At 34.2% G+C, this 15,136-nt stretch overlaps 2 protein-coding genes across 2 annotated transcripts; both read right to left on the bottom strand.

Moving 5' to 3' along the window:
* Positions 1-463: 463 nt before the first annotated feature.
* LOC117108821 lies at positions 464-5,563 on the bottom strand. The gene is made up of 6 exons (XM_033250966.1): positions 4,839-5,563; positions 4,374-4,448; positions 3,955-4,159; positions 3,640-3,690; positions 1,516-2,001; positions 464-984 (listed from the first exon to the last, which is right to left on the bottom strand). Exons 1-6 carry the CDS (start codon positions 4,875-4,877, stop codon positions 464-466), a joined length of 1,377 nt encoding a protein of 458 aa, XP_033106857.1. The 5' UTR covers positions 4,878-5,563.
* Positions 5,316-14,806, bottom strand: LOC117108820 (probable serine/threonine-protein kinase pats1; the record flags this gene model as incomplete). Its single annotated transcript, XM_033250965.1, has 11 exons — positions 5,316-5,372; positions 5,646-5,741; positions 6,448-6,642; positions 7,182-7,427; positions 10,567-10,746; positions 11,188-11,277; positions 11,537-11,724; positions 12,197-12,227; positions 12,873-13,036; positions 13,504-13,607; positions 14,641-14,806. Coding segments are annotated over 11 exons (1,517 nt in total), but the record flags the coding sequence as incomplete, so codon positions are not given.
* Positions 14,807-15,136: the final 330 nt, after the last annotated feature.

Genomic DNA, 15,136 nt, shown 5'->3' with positions numbered 1-15,136 from the left:
TGTGCGCTGTTTTCAGGAGGAAATTAAGTGGTCTTTTTCTTATCTAAATCATAGGATTATCATTTTTATTCGGAAATTTCAGCTGGCCAAAATGCGTAAAAAGTGGACATTTTCGACCCTAAATCGGAGTGTGGAGTTTTGCTTAAAATAAATCGGAGTGGTTGGCATGTCTAGGTAATTTGTACTTGTATTTACTTGTACTGTATATTCTTATAACTTGGTAAATTTATTTTTCATTTTACATAATCATTTCATTAACTTGCATATAAATAACGACTCGTATGTATGGAAAGTTGTATACGGAATATTGTATTAAAGCAAACAATATCAAAGTATGCATTAGTAACAGAAACAACAGAGGACATCCGGACTCTCGATAACCGACTGCACTTGACAATAAAATGATATCCGATATTGTTCTACGTTTTGATGCATTTTCTAAGCATGATTGTTGTTTTTTAGTCTAGCGGTTTAGACAATTGCTAAGTCTTTCTAGCCCCATATGATTTAATTTAGCTTTGAAATCATGTAACGACTTATCAGTATCCGCCAGTATTAGTTCTTGTTGCAAGTCCATTATCAGTGACCATCCATCACTGTACTGACGACGAAGCCCGTAATAGAAGACAAGGTTCGTAATGTCATCGTCACAAAGTTCTTTTCCAAATGTCATCACAGACTGCCTAAATTTTGAGAACTGAGTGATCTTCATATTGTCAAGAGGTTGACATTTCGGAATGTGTTTCCTCAAATGAAGTGAATCTGTCATCTTAATGGTCTCTAGTAGGATCCTTATATCACCATCCTTCATAATTGCCCTGTCAATCAAGACTTCAAAGAGTGAAAGTGCTGTTGCCGCTTTCTCTAAAGCACCAGTATTAATATGATTGCTGAGGGCTACTTTCCATTTGTTCAGATCGTCACCGATGTCCTTTGAGACACGCACTAGCATCCCTCTAAAATCCCACTTCTCTAATTCAGAACCTGCAATGAAATTAGTAAGATAGTACTATGGTTATTTTTTATGAACTATATTCAAAATATTATGGCAACAATTATTCTTTGATAAAATATAATATTTATTTTAATTTTTTTTTTGGTGTATTATAAATGAAGACCAGAAGAAGCAGCTTGCAGACTCAAATATTTGGTAAACAATGCAAAAACAATTAAACCAATATGAATAATAAAAGAATAAAAACTACAACAGGGGCAGATCCAGAAATTTTCTGATGGGGGACCAATAGGTAGTCCAGTGGCAGATCCATGTTCTCAATTTAGAGGGGGCCCAGGGATTGGTTTTGACAGATCAGGGCTGAGGCAAAAAAAAAATTTTTTTATGATTATAACACTTCTAGATGGCTGGAAATGGCAATCTCATACCTAAATTTGATAATAAATTTACACAAAATACAAAAGTATTGACTTTCTCTCAAAGGGAGCTAAGCTCCCTTGACACCACTCCCCTCACGAGCATCCGAAAGGGTCTAATCAATTATTTATAGCTATTTATGCTCTCAGGATTTAATTTAGCTTTGAAATCATGTAACGACTTATCGGTATCCGCCAGTATTAGTTCTTGTTGCAAGTCCATTATCAGTGACCATCCATCACTGTACTGACGACGAAGCCTGTAATAGAAGACAAGCTTCCTAATGTCATCGTCACGAAGTTCTTTTCCAAATGTCATCACAGACTGCCTAAATTTTGAGAACTGAGTGATCTTCATATTGTCAAGAGGTTGACATTTCGGAATGTGTTTCCTCAAATGAAGTGAATCTGTCATCTTAATGGTCTCTAGTAGGATCCTTATATCACCATCCTTCATTATTGCCCTGTCAATCAAAACTTCAAAGAGCGCAATTGCTGTTTTTGCTTTCTCTAAAGCACCAGTATAAATATGGTCGCTGAGGGCTACTTTCCATTCATTCAGATCGTCACCGATGTCCTTTGAGACACGCACTAGCATCCCTCTAAAATCCCACTTCTCTAATTCAGAACCTGCAATGAAATTAGTAAGATAGTATTATGGTTATTTTTTATGAACTACATTCAAAATATTATGGCAACAACTATTCTTTGATAATGTATAATATTTATTTATGTATTTTTTTTTTTTTTTTTGTAGTACCAAGACAGACCAAAAGAAGCAGCTTGCACGCTGAAATCATTGGTAAACAATACAAAAACAATTATACCAATATAAACAATAAAAGGATACAAACTACAACAGGGCGGATCCAGAAATTTTCTGATGGGTGGCCCAATAGGTAGTCCAGTGGCAAATCCAGGTTCTCAATATAGAGGGGGCCCAGGGATGGGTTTTGACAGATCGGGGCTCAGGCAAAAAAAAAAAAAAATTATGATTATAACACCTCTAGATGGCCGGAAATGGCAATCTCATACCTAAATTTGATTACAAATTTACACAAAATAAAAAAGTATTGACTTCCTCTCAAAGGGAGCTAAGCTACCACTCCCTTGACACCCCTCCCCTCACGGGCATCCGAAAAGGGTCTAATCAATTACTTATAGATATTTATGCTCTCGGAGTCGCAAAGAAAATTATGATTATGTCACCTCTAGATGCACAGTATTGGCACTCATTCAAACTTAAATTTTTAATATTTTATCCAAATGAAAAATAAAAAATAAATTGACAAATGTAGGGGTTCCTGCCAGGATGGGCACCTCACCCCCCCTCCCCTCCCACTCATGTCCTACAGCCGATATCAGAGACAAGTTATGCTGTTATGAATCAGCAAACCCCTTTATAGATTCAGGATGCTATAAAGCAGAGACCCTACGGGTAGGGGCACCGAAGGAGACACTAATGGTTGGTTGCGCTATGGCCCGCAGCACGAAAGTGTTATGTAAACTAAGCATTGGATTTAATGTAGACACCAAGGATAGCCCACGAAAGTCTAGAAGAAGACTCATTTCTAGTGGGGTCCCTCTGGTGGTGATTGGGCAGTACACCTGGAGGCAATCCCCTACTCTTTTCCGAAGAGTGTACCGTGTTCTTTAACGTGCACATGGGCCATAAATGCACACAGGACCAACGGCCTAAATGTCTCATCCAAAAGACGGTGTGCTATTGTAACTTGTACTTCAGCCCTCCAGCTGAAACACAAGGAGAGGCAGCGATGGGAATTGAACCAGGGACCTAGAGATCTCCACGGTTCAGCGCACACACAGTGGCTACCACCAAATTAGCCGACTGAGCTAAGCTGCTCTCTCTCATTGCATGGAGCATGGGATAGCTCTTCTAGCAGGGTACTACATTCCGTAATAATGGAAAAAAAAACTCCATTATAGGCCTTCGTCGTTTGGCGATTTTAACATCCAGATTTATGAAATCATATATATATATATCAATCATATCAAGCTCTCCTTCCACCCATTGCTGGATCAACCACTGAATTTATGGGTAAAATGCCTTTCCCCCCTCTTTCCGCCCTTTATTAACTTAACAATTTGTTCTTCATCTTTTCTTATTTTTTGACAGGATTGACATGGGGAGGTGGCACCGGCTCCCGTGGCCCATGCTGGATTCGCCCCTGTACAAATATCAGAAATATTTTTAAAAATTCTACAATTTTGTAATTATATTTCAAAATATCAATATTAATGCCATACCTTCAGTATGTGACATGTCTTCTGAGAGTTGTTCACCTGAATCCACAGTACCTGTAAAACCATCAATAAATTCCTAATTAATCATAAAAATCACATACTTATATTTTTTATATCTTTAAAATTAATTTTAGTTTAATAACTTTGTTTGAATGGGATTTAAAAAGAAGTACTTATGCTACAATTATTATTAGTCGCATTCCTTAACAAATTAAATAATAATGAAAGTATGTCATTTTAGTCATGCATCTGCCGAATTACAATTCATCATGAATTATAAGCAACCCTTACAATCAAGAACGATTTTTCAAATCTTACCTGCAAATAGTCGTTTATAGCATACGACACTCATTGCTTCGTCTTTGCATGGAAGGCATTCCTTTTCAAAATTCCCCAGCCATTGTATGTGTTTCTTTGGTGAATTCTTGCTGCAAATGCTGCAAGGTATACATCGTTGGAATTGAAACCCCCTCCTGCCACCCTGTTGGGAGACCTCGAATGACTCCTCAAGGAACTCCAAAACCTACAAAAAATTAAAAAAAAAACCCTGCTTCTTTGAAACACTCGTTATATTGTTTAACTCATTTTTGATGAGACATAGATCATGCTGTCAATATAGTAGGTTGTAAGAAGGTTTGACAGGGTTAAACCAAATACCAAATAAGACTATTAGGCTAAGCGACTTAATAATCACACAAAAGGTTACTATCATTATTTTTAGAGGAATTACAACATACCGTTTTACAGGCTTCTGGTAATGGTTCAAGGTCTTCCTGTGCTCCGTCATCTCGCTTCCTTCTAAGAATAGTTGTCTGAAGGGAAACCATTTCATTTATTATATAGTCTTTTAACGTATAATAAAGTCAATAACACAAAAAAATAAAACAGGTTCCTTGACAGTGAACTGGCTTAAACGAAAACATTTAAAAGATCAGAAACATCAGACACATATTAGAATTAGGTACAAAAAAAAGCAACAACACTAAGAGAGTCAACTGTCATGGATCATTAAACACAATTATTGAGAGCTAGTTTGTCCCATTGAAGTGATCTGCTTAAAGTGTAATAAAGAAACGACAAATGGAAATAAACGTAATAAAACTAGCAATATTAGAAATACATAAGAGTATTTACCAATATCAAATATGGAGTAATATAGTGTAATAGAATTTTACAAAATTAATACAAAAAACATGTATTACCCTCAGCAGTCGGTTTAGTCCAAAAGTAATTGCAGACATTATTACACGATGATGTTGATCGAAGTAAAGTTCTGCATGATCACGTGCCAGCTTTGGTTGTTCATTTCCTTCTTCGTCTTGAAACCTGTCGATAAACTCTGTAACCAGCTGTGGAAACAACTCGTCCGGAAGGTATCCACAGAAGTCATGGTATATGCTTATAGCGCGCTCACCATAATTGTTGACCCGTCTATGGTCATCGGACGATGGTTCAAGTGCCAGTCGAAGTGGGACAAAGAAAGAACGGTTTCCTGGTTTGGCTGCCTATCAAAAAATATATAACACATTTTAATGAAAGCGATATTATATTCATAATAAAAAGCAACCAATCATGAAATATTGCTGAACTTGTAATAAATTCTACCCGACTGCATTGTTGCTCTCTTCAGTTTCACCCACAGTATGTATTCATAACTAAAAAAATTTGGCTATTAGGCGCTATAAACCATGTTTAAATGCTGGATAAAAAGCATCCAAAGAACTTGCATTGTTGAACTAGCCATTAACATCAGGTTTATTTATTTATTCATATTAACAGTGTGTTCATACTTCATCAAGACTGATTTTGTTTTAAGGTATGCTGTTAATTCATTAATAATATGTCACACCTTGTTTGTCTTGTTTGGTCAATTTTACCGGTTTCTTGCTTTTGATTGGTTAATTAAGTTACTTAAATTCTGGTATATGGTCCCTATGGACAGAATTATTAATAAATAACAATAACTATGATACCTGTCTCTTATACACATCTAGATGTGTATAAGAGACAGAATCAACACCACGATCTTCCAAAAGCTTCTTGAACAACGGCTCCTCTAATATACCCTCGTTAAGTTTTCTGTAGAGGTCTTTATACAGGGCTGACTGAAATAACATAGAAAGAACATTATGATTTTTTTTTATTATTTCAGACTAAACAAAATATATGATTTTCATACCATTTTAAAGAAGGTGACTGATATTCGGAAAGGTCTTAAATAAAGGAAAATAATGTGAGGCTTTATAAACTAGTCTCATTAATAATAATAATAATAATAAAGTATTTGTATAGCATCTCATATCCCTCTAGGCACTTTACATAAACCCTAAACTAGGGTGGAAACTATTCCCAGACGGTATTTCTGAGTACAAGGGTTTCGGGGCAAGGAATTACATGGTTTGGCTTAACTACAAAAAAACCATCCCTCGCCGGACACCAAAACAGTATTTCTGAGTCAAGGTTTCGGGGCAAGAAATTTTAAGGTTGGGCTCAACTACATTGACCTAAATATAATATGGTAAAAACTATACCCGCCAGACACCAACCCGGTATTTCGGAGTCAATGTTTCGGGGTCATGATTACAAAATAGAGGTAAAAATCACTTAAATGATTATTTTAACAAACTATGGGGGCTAAAATTTTAACAGCATTTTGAATTTGAAACCTACACTTAACAAGGATTAACCTAACCCTCGCCGGACACCATCCCAGTACTTCTAAGTCAAGGTTTCACAGTTAAGGCTATGGAGTGGAGAGGTTTATTAGTCATGCAAAAAAAAAACCAATACAAGGGATAAGTTTATTCTTACCTCCAAGTTGGGTTGTTTCACAGTTATGACTGTTGTAACCATTTCAACAAAATGCATTGGATTCAATACCACGTACTCTTGTAAAACCTTGTTGTCAGGCATGTATATGATTTCGCCAAGGTCATACAAGAAGTTCAATAGGACACTTTGTTGATTTTCCTCGTTTATTCCAAACTTGGCAGCCAATTCTTTCACCTTAAGTAACAATTAATACTTGAATGAGGCTATGAGTTGATTAATGTTTTGTTGTAATGAGAAATATTTGTTTCTACATTTGAATATGGTGTAAAAAGATGAATTACTCTTTAATTAACGAACTCAAAACTTTCAACACTGCTGCAGTTTTAGCAGTACTTTGTCAATTTATGCAGTAACATTATTTCTAATTTATGCTAACTCTTGATGTACCATTTCGGAGAATTCCAAAATGCTGATGAAACTTTTGATTTTATTGAAAATATCACAGTAAGTGTGTACGAGTGCTTTTTTAAACATTCATCGTTTATAACGTCGACAAAAGCGGAAGTGTTGATTTTTTAGCACTTTTTTTGGGGGGGGGGGGATTTCTTATCACTCCACTTAACTACTAAATAATTTTCAAAAATATTGTAAGAAAGACAAAAATATTTTAATATAGGCTAAATTTTATGATAATTACTGACCACAAATATTTAACAGTAATTACTGTAAAACAAATACTGTACAACAAAATATTTAATACTGGAAAAATTTACCTTTTTCAAAGGACAGACTACTGTTGTATCCTTTAACTTATGAATTTCGCTACGGAAGCGCATCCATTTCAACGGAATGGGCTTGTCCAATGCTGTCATGAGATGATCAAGCACTTTCTTCAGCTTAGCAATATTGCCATCTACTTCTGAACGATTATTTTCGATGTCAAAGTATTCTGTGTACACATGCTTTTCGTATGGTTTACCCATCAGCGCCTTTTCTATTTTGTCGAACGCTTCCTTTACCTGGTCATATAATTTGGTAAGAAAAAAAGTACAGTAAAAAATAATTTATCCATTTTCTTAACCGTGTATTGTCAAAGGTATAGTCAGCCATCACATCCATAATGATAGAGACTCTAGCTTTTTAAACACATTACGCTTTAGCTAAAACGCTGCCTTTTCGAATTTTAGAAGCCAGAAATAAAAGTCAAAAGTGCCATAGGCTTGTAAATAAGCAGCACTTTGTCAGGGCCGGCAGAACGTTTTTCAAAGTGGGGGGCCCCACTTATAAGCAGGCGCGTAACAGGGGTCTTGGGTCAGGGGGACAAAGGTAATAATTTTCCCGGTTAGTAATTTATGACTTGGTGTGATCCCCCCCCCCCCATATATATAGAAAACAATACGACACAGGGCTTATTTTATTATTAATACAGGCCACACGTGTGTTTGAAACTAAATATAAGCATTTTCATTGTGGTTTTATTTATTACAATCATAGGCCTATTCTTTCACCATCATTACACATTGAGGCCCTTCTTTTAGGTAAAACGATCTATCTTAAATTTTCTTTCTCAAGTTTGGGACTGTTATGTTTTTAAATAACTTAGAAGGCAAAGGAGGGCAAGCACAAGCTTTAACCCTAAAAAATGCGCACGAAGCGAGCGAAAAATTTTTGTGTTTTTAATTCTAATTTCGCATTTCGTCGGAATTGATCAAAACTCCCTAAAATCATGCAGATCTGGAATCAAATCTAGGTGGTGGGGTCAACATTCCTCCCCCGGAAAAATTTTGATTTCTAGATGGCGGGAAATGACCTTTCTCGACTTTTGAGCTAGGTATCTAATGACTTTGTTCTTCAAAATTCAAGGTTTTCCCCCTCATGAAAATGGTAAGGTAAACTTTCTCATTACAGAGTAAATAGGCCTGTTATATGTGTATACATACATTTAAAAAAATGAGTAGTTGCATATGTATTCTTTTTTCCATGAATCGATAAGCTCCAAAGAAAAGGGTGGTCCGGGGGTTCTCCCCCTGGAAAATTTTGATTCCTAGATGGCGGGAAATGAGCTGTTCCGACTTCTGAGGTGTCTTAATTACTTTTAAGTTCTTCAAAATTCAAGATTTTCCCCTCTTGAAAACGGTCAGGTAATTTTTTCCTATTGTTATTACAGTACATAGGCCTTATGTGTGTATACATACATAAAAAAAAATTTAAAAAATTGAGTAGTTGTATACGATTTTTTTTCCATGAGATGAATCCCAAAAAGAAAGGAGGGTCCCCCGGGAAAATTTTAATTCCAAGAACGCGGGATATAAGTTTTCCCGACTTCTGAGGTGTCTTTTAATTACTTTTATTAAGTTCTTCAAAATTCAAGGTTTCCCCTTTGAAAATTATTATAATGAATCAATGAACCCAAAGAGAAAAGGAAGGTTAAGGTTCTTCCCGGGAAAATGTAAATTACTAAATGGTGGGCAATCAGCTTTCCCGACTTCTGAAGTATCTTTTATCGACTTCAATTTAAGTTCTTCAAAATTCAAGGTTTTCCCCTCTTAAACACGGTCAGGTAATTTTTCCCATTGTTATTACAGTAGATAGGCCTTACATACACACAAAATTGAGTAGTTGCATACGATTTTTTTTCCATGAATCGATAAATCTCAAAATGCAAGGGGGTCCGGGGAAAATTTTGATTCCTAGAAGGCGGAAAATGAGCTTTCCCGACTTCTGAGGTGTCTTTTAAATTAAAGTCATTAAAAAATACTTCAGAAGTCAGGAAATCAATTATAATAATAATTATTATAATTATAATAAATTTCAAGAGGGGAACAATTTGAATTTTGAAGAACTTAAAAGTAATTAAGTTCTTCAAAATTCAAGGTTTTCCACTCTTGAAAACAGTCAGATAATTTTTTCCCATTGTTATTACAGTAAATAGGCCTTATGTGTGTATACATACATAAAAAAAGATTGAATAAGTTGCATACGTAGTTTTTCCATGAATTGATAAATCCCCCCCAAAAAAAAGGGGGGGGGGGAGGTTCTATGGTTCTACCCCGAGGAAATTTTAATTCCTAGGTGGCGGGAAATGAGCTTTCCCGACTTCTGTGGTGTCTTTTAATGACTTTTAAATTCTTAAAAATTCAAGGTTCCTCCCCACCACCCTTGAAAATGATTCAATTAATCAATGAACTCCAAAGATAAAGGGGGTCCGGGTTCCCCCGAAAAAATTTCGATTTCTAGATGGCGGGAGATGAGCTTTCCTGACTTCTGAAATGTCTTTTAATGACTTTTAAAGTTCTTCAAAATTCAAGGTTTTCCCCTCTTGGAAAAGGTCAGGTAAATTTTTCTCATTTTTTATTTTATGTGTGTATACATACATAAACAAATGAGTAGTTGCATGCGTATTCTTTTTTCCATGAATCGATAAATCCCAAAAAGAAAGGGTGGTCCGGTGGTCCGGGGGTTCTCCCCCGAGAAAATTTTGAGTCCTAGATGGCGGAAAATGAACTTTCCCGACATTTGAAGTGTGTTTTAATGAATTTTATGTACTTCAAAATTCTAATTTTCTAATTGCAAAAAAAAACCAAAAAAAAAAAACCAAAAAAACAAAACACAGCTCACGGATCCTGAAAAGGTAGGTCTAGAATTCTTTTCTTTTTCCCCTTTTTTTGTTGCCCAAGGGAGGGGTCAGGACCCATGACCCCCTCCCCCAGATCCGCCAATGTGAATTGCGAGAAAATGTAACTCGGTTGGGTACTGATGATAAACATTCTCTTTCCCATCCTTCTCCTCCTTCTTCCCTCCTTTTTTTGCATTTCCGATCATACAAAAATCTCCAGGCATTATATACTTTTCCCCCCCCCACCCCCGCTTCCGCTGGCCATGTCTGTAACAATAAAAGCGCCGTAGCTATAGGGTTGGTCTTCATGGCCATAATGAAAGTGTCGTTGACTTTTTTAAAGCGTTACGTTGTAGCAAAAATGGCCCCTTTTCTGATTTTTAGCCAAGCAAATGTCAAGAATAACAGGGAAAGTCATAATGAAACATAGCAATGTAACACGTTAAAAAAAAAGATTACGGAACTTTCATTATGGTTTTCATATCCAATCCTATACTTTATTGTTACAAAGCACCACTTGTTTTCTTTCAATAAGTATTAACCTTGCTTATCCTTTCCTGTTCAGTGGATCCAAGGGAGTCTCGGTGGGTACCCACGAGGACAATAGCTGGTAATGCAATCTGTAGCTTCAGGTCAACTTTTAACTCACGACTGTGAATGTACGCTGACAAAATCCAATATAATATGAACTCAAGGTTTGTCAGGTGGTGAGTGCGCTTTTGCTTGAAAGGAAAACAAATAAAAAAAATGATTTCATAGTATAATATTGGTTGAGAATTATTTTTTATATTAAACATTTTCAATAACAATAAATAACAATAACAATGATAATAATGGTATAAAAATAATGGAAATTATAATGAAGATAAAATAATATTGATGACGAGGATAATAATAATTTAAATAATGATGATAATAATAATATAAATATGAGAATGATAATGTAAATGTGACAATAATGATAACACATTTTAAAACTGATATTTGTTAATGTCTATAAATACACTACAATACTTTATACAGCAATATGTCCTATGACGTAATAGTAAAACAGTGCTATAAATAAAATATAAACGTGTTGATATCGGAAAATTGGTTATATATAATGTCCTTTTAAAAAACATGTAGTCAATGAAATATATTTTTAATAATATTAAATTTACCCCTGATGAATCCATTACAACGGCCTTGTCATCCAGATTGACGTTAAGGTTAAACACGACGATGTAAACTGCCATTGATGTCATGAAGATCTATTTAAAATAATGGTATATGCTATGGCATTGCATTCAAATGAAACTATGGTAATGTCACTGAGCATCTGTGGTATGTATCACTTAAAGTTCACACAAGTTTATTAGCCTTCAATTCTCAATATAAAAAATAACTATATATAAGTGTAGGCAATTGATCAAAAGAGTGAGTTAGTGTGCTTGCTCATTTACTTATGAGCACGTACCGCAATCGGTATTCTTATAATCGCAACAAATGAATGGTTTAAAGAAGACTTACCCGATGAATTCCATGGTAGATTACCTGGCCCCCATAATCCCAGATGTTAAATGTGTCCTTGCTGATCCTATGCCATTTTACCAATTCTTTTTTGTAATACATTCCTTCACCAACACATTCGACAATCTTTTCACGAATTGACAATGGCAAAGATTCGGTTTTTGGTGGTCCTTCATTCAGTTGTAAATCTGTCAATGAATTGGCTTAAAAAGTAAGCCTGTTGTGATTTATATATATGTATATATGTAGACATTAGATTACAGAAACAGTTACCCGAGATTACTTTAATACCTTATTTACACACTGCTAAGTGTCACTGTTACAAACGTTCTACAGGTTCATGAACCTTCAAGTTTATCAATTCCACTTTATATTTGTTTCTTTGCAGTTTTAGTGATACCAAGAGACGATTGTGTTTTTATATTTGAAAGACAGTAATATTGACCGATAAGACAATAAAACCAGCAAATTCAAAGTTACTACTGAAAAATATACTAAACCACCACTTAAACAAATGTTCTAGACAGTGTCATTATAATAGTCGGCTGTTATATAAGGAACAGCCCTATTAAGAAAATGTAGTAGAGTTCACCATAAACAACCTAGGCCTATGGTTATTAAAGTGAAATTTTCACAATGCCAGGATGTATTAATACCTACCTGTGTTTGTGATTACACTGGTAACCTGCAGCTACAAAAACGAAACATACAAAATGGAATAAAATGTAACATGGTGTATTTGTAACATATGCCTAGTTATTTTTCATTGTTTATTTCAAGTAGTACAAGTATCTATTTATTTCACACACATGCACGCACGCACGCACGCACGCGCACACACACACACACACACACACACATACATACATACATACATACATACTGTACATATATATATATATATATAGTAATAAAAGGCATAAAGCAAAAGTGTAGATATGCATATATACACATACACACACACACATACACACACACATATATATATATATATAAACACAATAAATTATAAATTTTAAATGAAAATACATTGTTGTGAAAAAGGTAACCCACTGTAGGCAAGCTTTATTTCTGGGGTACTGAGCATAAGAAGTGTCTAATAAGTAAATCTTAATTCAAAGATATGACAAATCAATTTGGTATATTGCACAATTGCTACATTTACATACATATAAAACACAACTCTGCTTGGTTTTGAGAAGTGCTCAACAATAAAATATATCAATATAAGGGATCTGTTGCCGAGTGATCTCCTTCTCAATAACACCTCCATGGTCTAACGTAATGTTTGTATATAGAAACAGCAGTATCGATAATATATTATAGCCATACTCACGTTTTCATTTGGTGTCTCATGTATAGTTTTTCCTTTTTCTGATGATGCTTCTTTAATAGATTTACTATAATCAAAAAACATTTCTCCAACAGAGCCATAGTTGTCTACTGTTTTCATAAAAACTGTCTCTGCCATTGACCTCTCATAGCTTTCAGTAGCATTACCTATTGAGAAGGCATTTTGGTTATGTTCTTTCCCATTTATTTAATATCACTAAACTTTTTAATTATTTTGTTTTACTTCATTAAAAATTAAGATATATTGTCTTTGAAATAAATCTCAGAACACACCATCAAGCACATCACAGTTAAATAATAATAATTCAACTAAAACATTTATTATTTTAATTGTTCTGGTATCAGCTCTAAAAAAAAATCATAAATTTTAATTTGTATTATTTTAAAATTCTAAAAAGAATAACCTCAACAATTGTAATAATAATATTATTTTTATTTTTACAATTTATATTATTCCTACTTTAAATTTTATTGATATTTTTTAATTTATAGTACTAATGACTACGATTTTTATAATTATAATAGGAATTTTATTGGCAACACCGATAATCATAATTATGTTTATTGAACATTATTGGAAATAAGTATTTACTTATTGTGATTTGTTTTCTTACCAACGTTAGTAAGATTTTCACTCCATACGTCAGTTTTATTGGTTGTCCTGGTTATAATCTTAGTGGTTGCTATTCCATCTGTAATTTCTTCATCTTGGTTAAATCTGCAGTATGTGATTGATAAATGTTGATTTCTTGTAGATTCTCAGAATATTTTTATTTGCTGAAGACATATTCTTTATTCATCATTACATCATGTAATGTCAAAGATTAAACACTGATTCATAATTTTAAGCAAAAACAAAAAAAAAACAGGCTTATCAATAAGTCTTAAACTTATAAATATATTCTGTTTATATTATTTTATTCTTTCCATACTAATTTGTATATTTGTTAAACATTTTCACCCTTGCCTCTTTCTCAGACTCAACTTCCGTAACCCTAAAGCTGATTTCCCTTACATTGGGTTCCCTAGTAAGGGTAAATTCAATCATTTTGATAGTAAAAAGTAGGACATTCTAGGCCTACGTGGGCACTGAGTTTCTATTTTGTCCTGGTTAAGAGGCACCTGATACCAGAAAGAAATCAAGATTAAGCAAAGCTAACTGGACCAACAGTTGGATCTAGAAAGTATTGAAGATCTGCTGTCTCTGGCAAAATACCTAATATACTTGGAACAATATTTGCAGAAACGCTATGCTTTAAGGCAAAAACAGATCCATGATGATAATATTGGAGTACACAAACACAGATCTCCGGTTGGCGGTGACGATATGACCTCCATGCTTTGGTTTCGGTGGTAGCTTGGCATTTTTTTGTTTGTATTTTTTTTGTTTATTTACTCAGCCTTTTCCCATTTCTTTGTTGTCTTCTCACCTATTACACAGAGACCTTGTTTATTTGAGCTATATAAATCCATCATGGTTGTCGTCAAATTTTACTATTAATCTTATTTTCTATTACTTTTTATCTCTTTGGAACATATTTTTTGGAGATTTATGTTATAGAAAAGGAGTTGCTGTAGTGCCGGGTGAATATGTGACCATTATTGAGAGCTCTTGTTATCATCATCGTTATCGCCAACGCCATTATTATTATTTTAGGTCACAGTGATACTTTCTAATGGATATAGAACATGATTATTGCTATTTTTTTCCATTTTCATTTATTATACTTAATAATTATATATTTGCTTACTTTTTACCAAGGCAGGAATTTATGAGGCAGGTTTTACCCGCTCTTTCTTGTCCTATCACCTTAATCGTTCCAAGGTTCACCTCAACAATGCCGTCTTCTAATGCTTCAGTATAAGTTTTTACAGACGATGGTCCATGAGTTTGGATTATTGATGGAACTGTACTTCCTAATAACGAATGATTTAGAGAGAGAAACAAAGTGAAGAATCATATTACATACAGTAATGCATTTAAACTATCCCCATCTGCAATGAATTTTGGTGCAAATGAAAAAATATTACAGAACGAACATTCTTTCTTCAGGCTTAGTTATTGCTTTTATAAATATTTAACTTTTGTAAACCTTTTACAATAATTGTCAAAAACTGTGCAAGATTTATTACTTAATGCAACAAAATCTCCCTCTAAAATATATATTAACTTAATATAATGTTGGCTGTTTAGTAAAAAATCCATGTGTCATAATTCTTACAAAATGTAAGTTCCTTTTTTAGAAT

Source organism: Anneissia japonica, unplaced genomic scaffold, assembly GCF_011630105.1.
Source record: "Anneissia japonica isolate Jap-2015-1 unplaced genomic scaffold, ASM1163010v1 scaffold5666_len17223_cov103, whole genome shotgun sequence".
In the NCBI taxonomy this organism is placed as follows: Eukaryota; Metazoa; Echinodermata; class Crinoidea; order Comatulida; family Comatulidae; genus Anneissia; species Anneissia japonica.
This window is presented reverse-complemented; position numbering and strand designations above follow the sequence as displayed.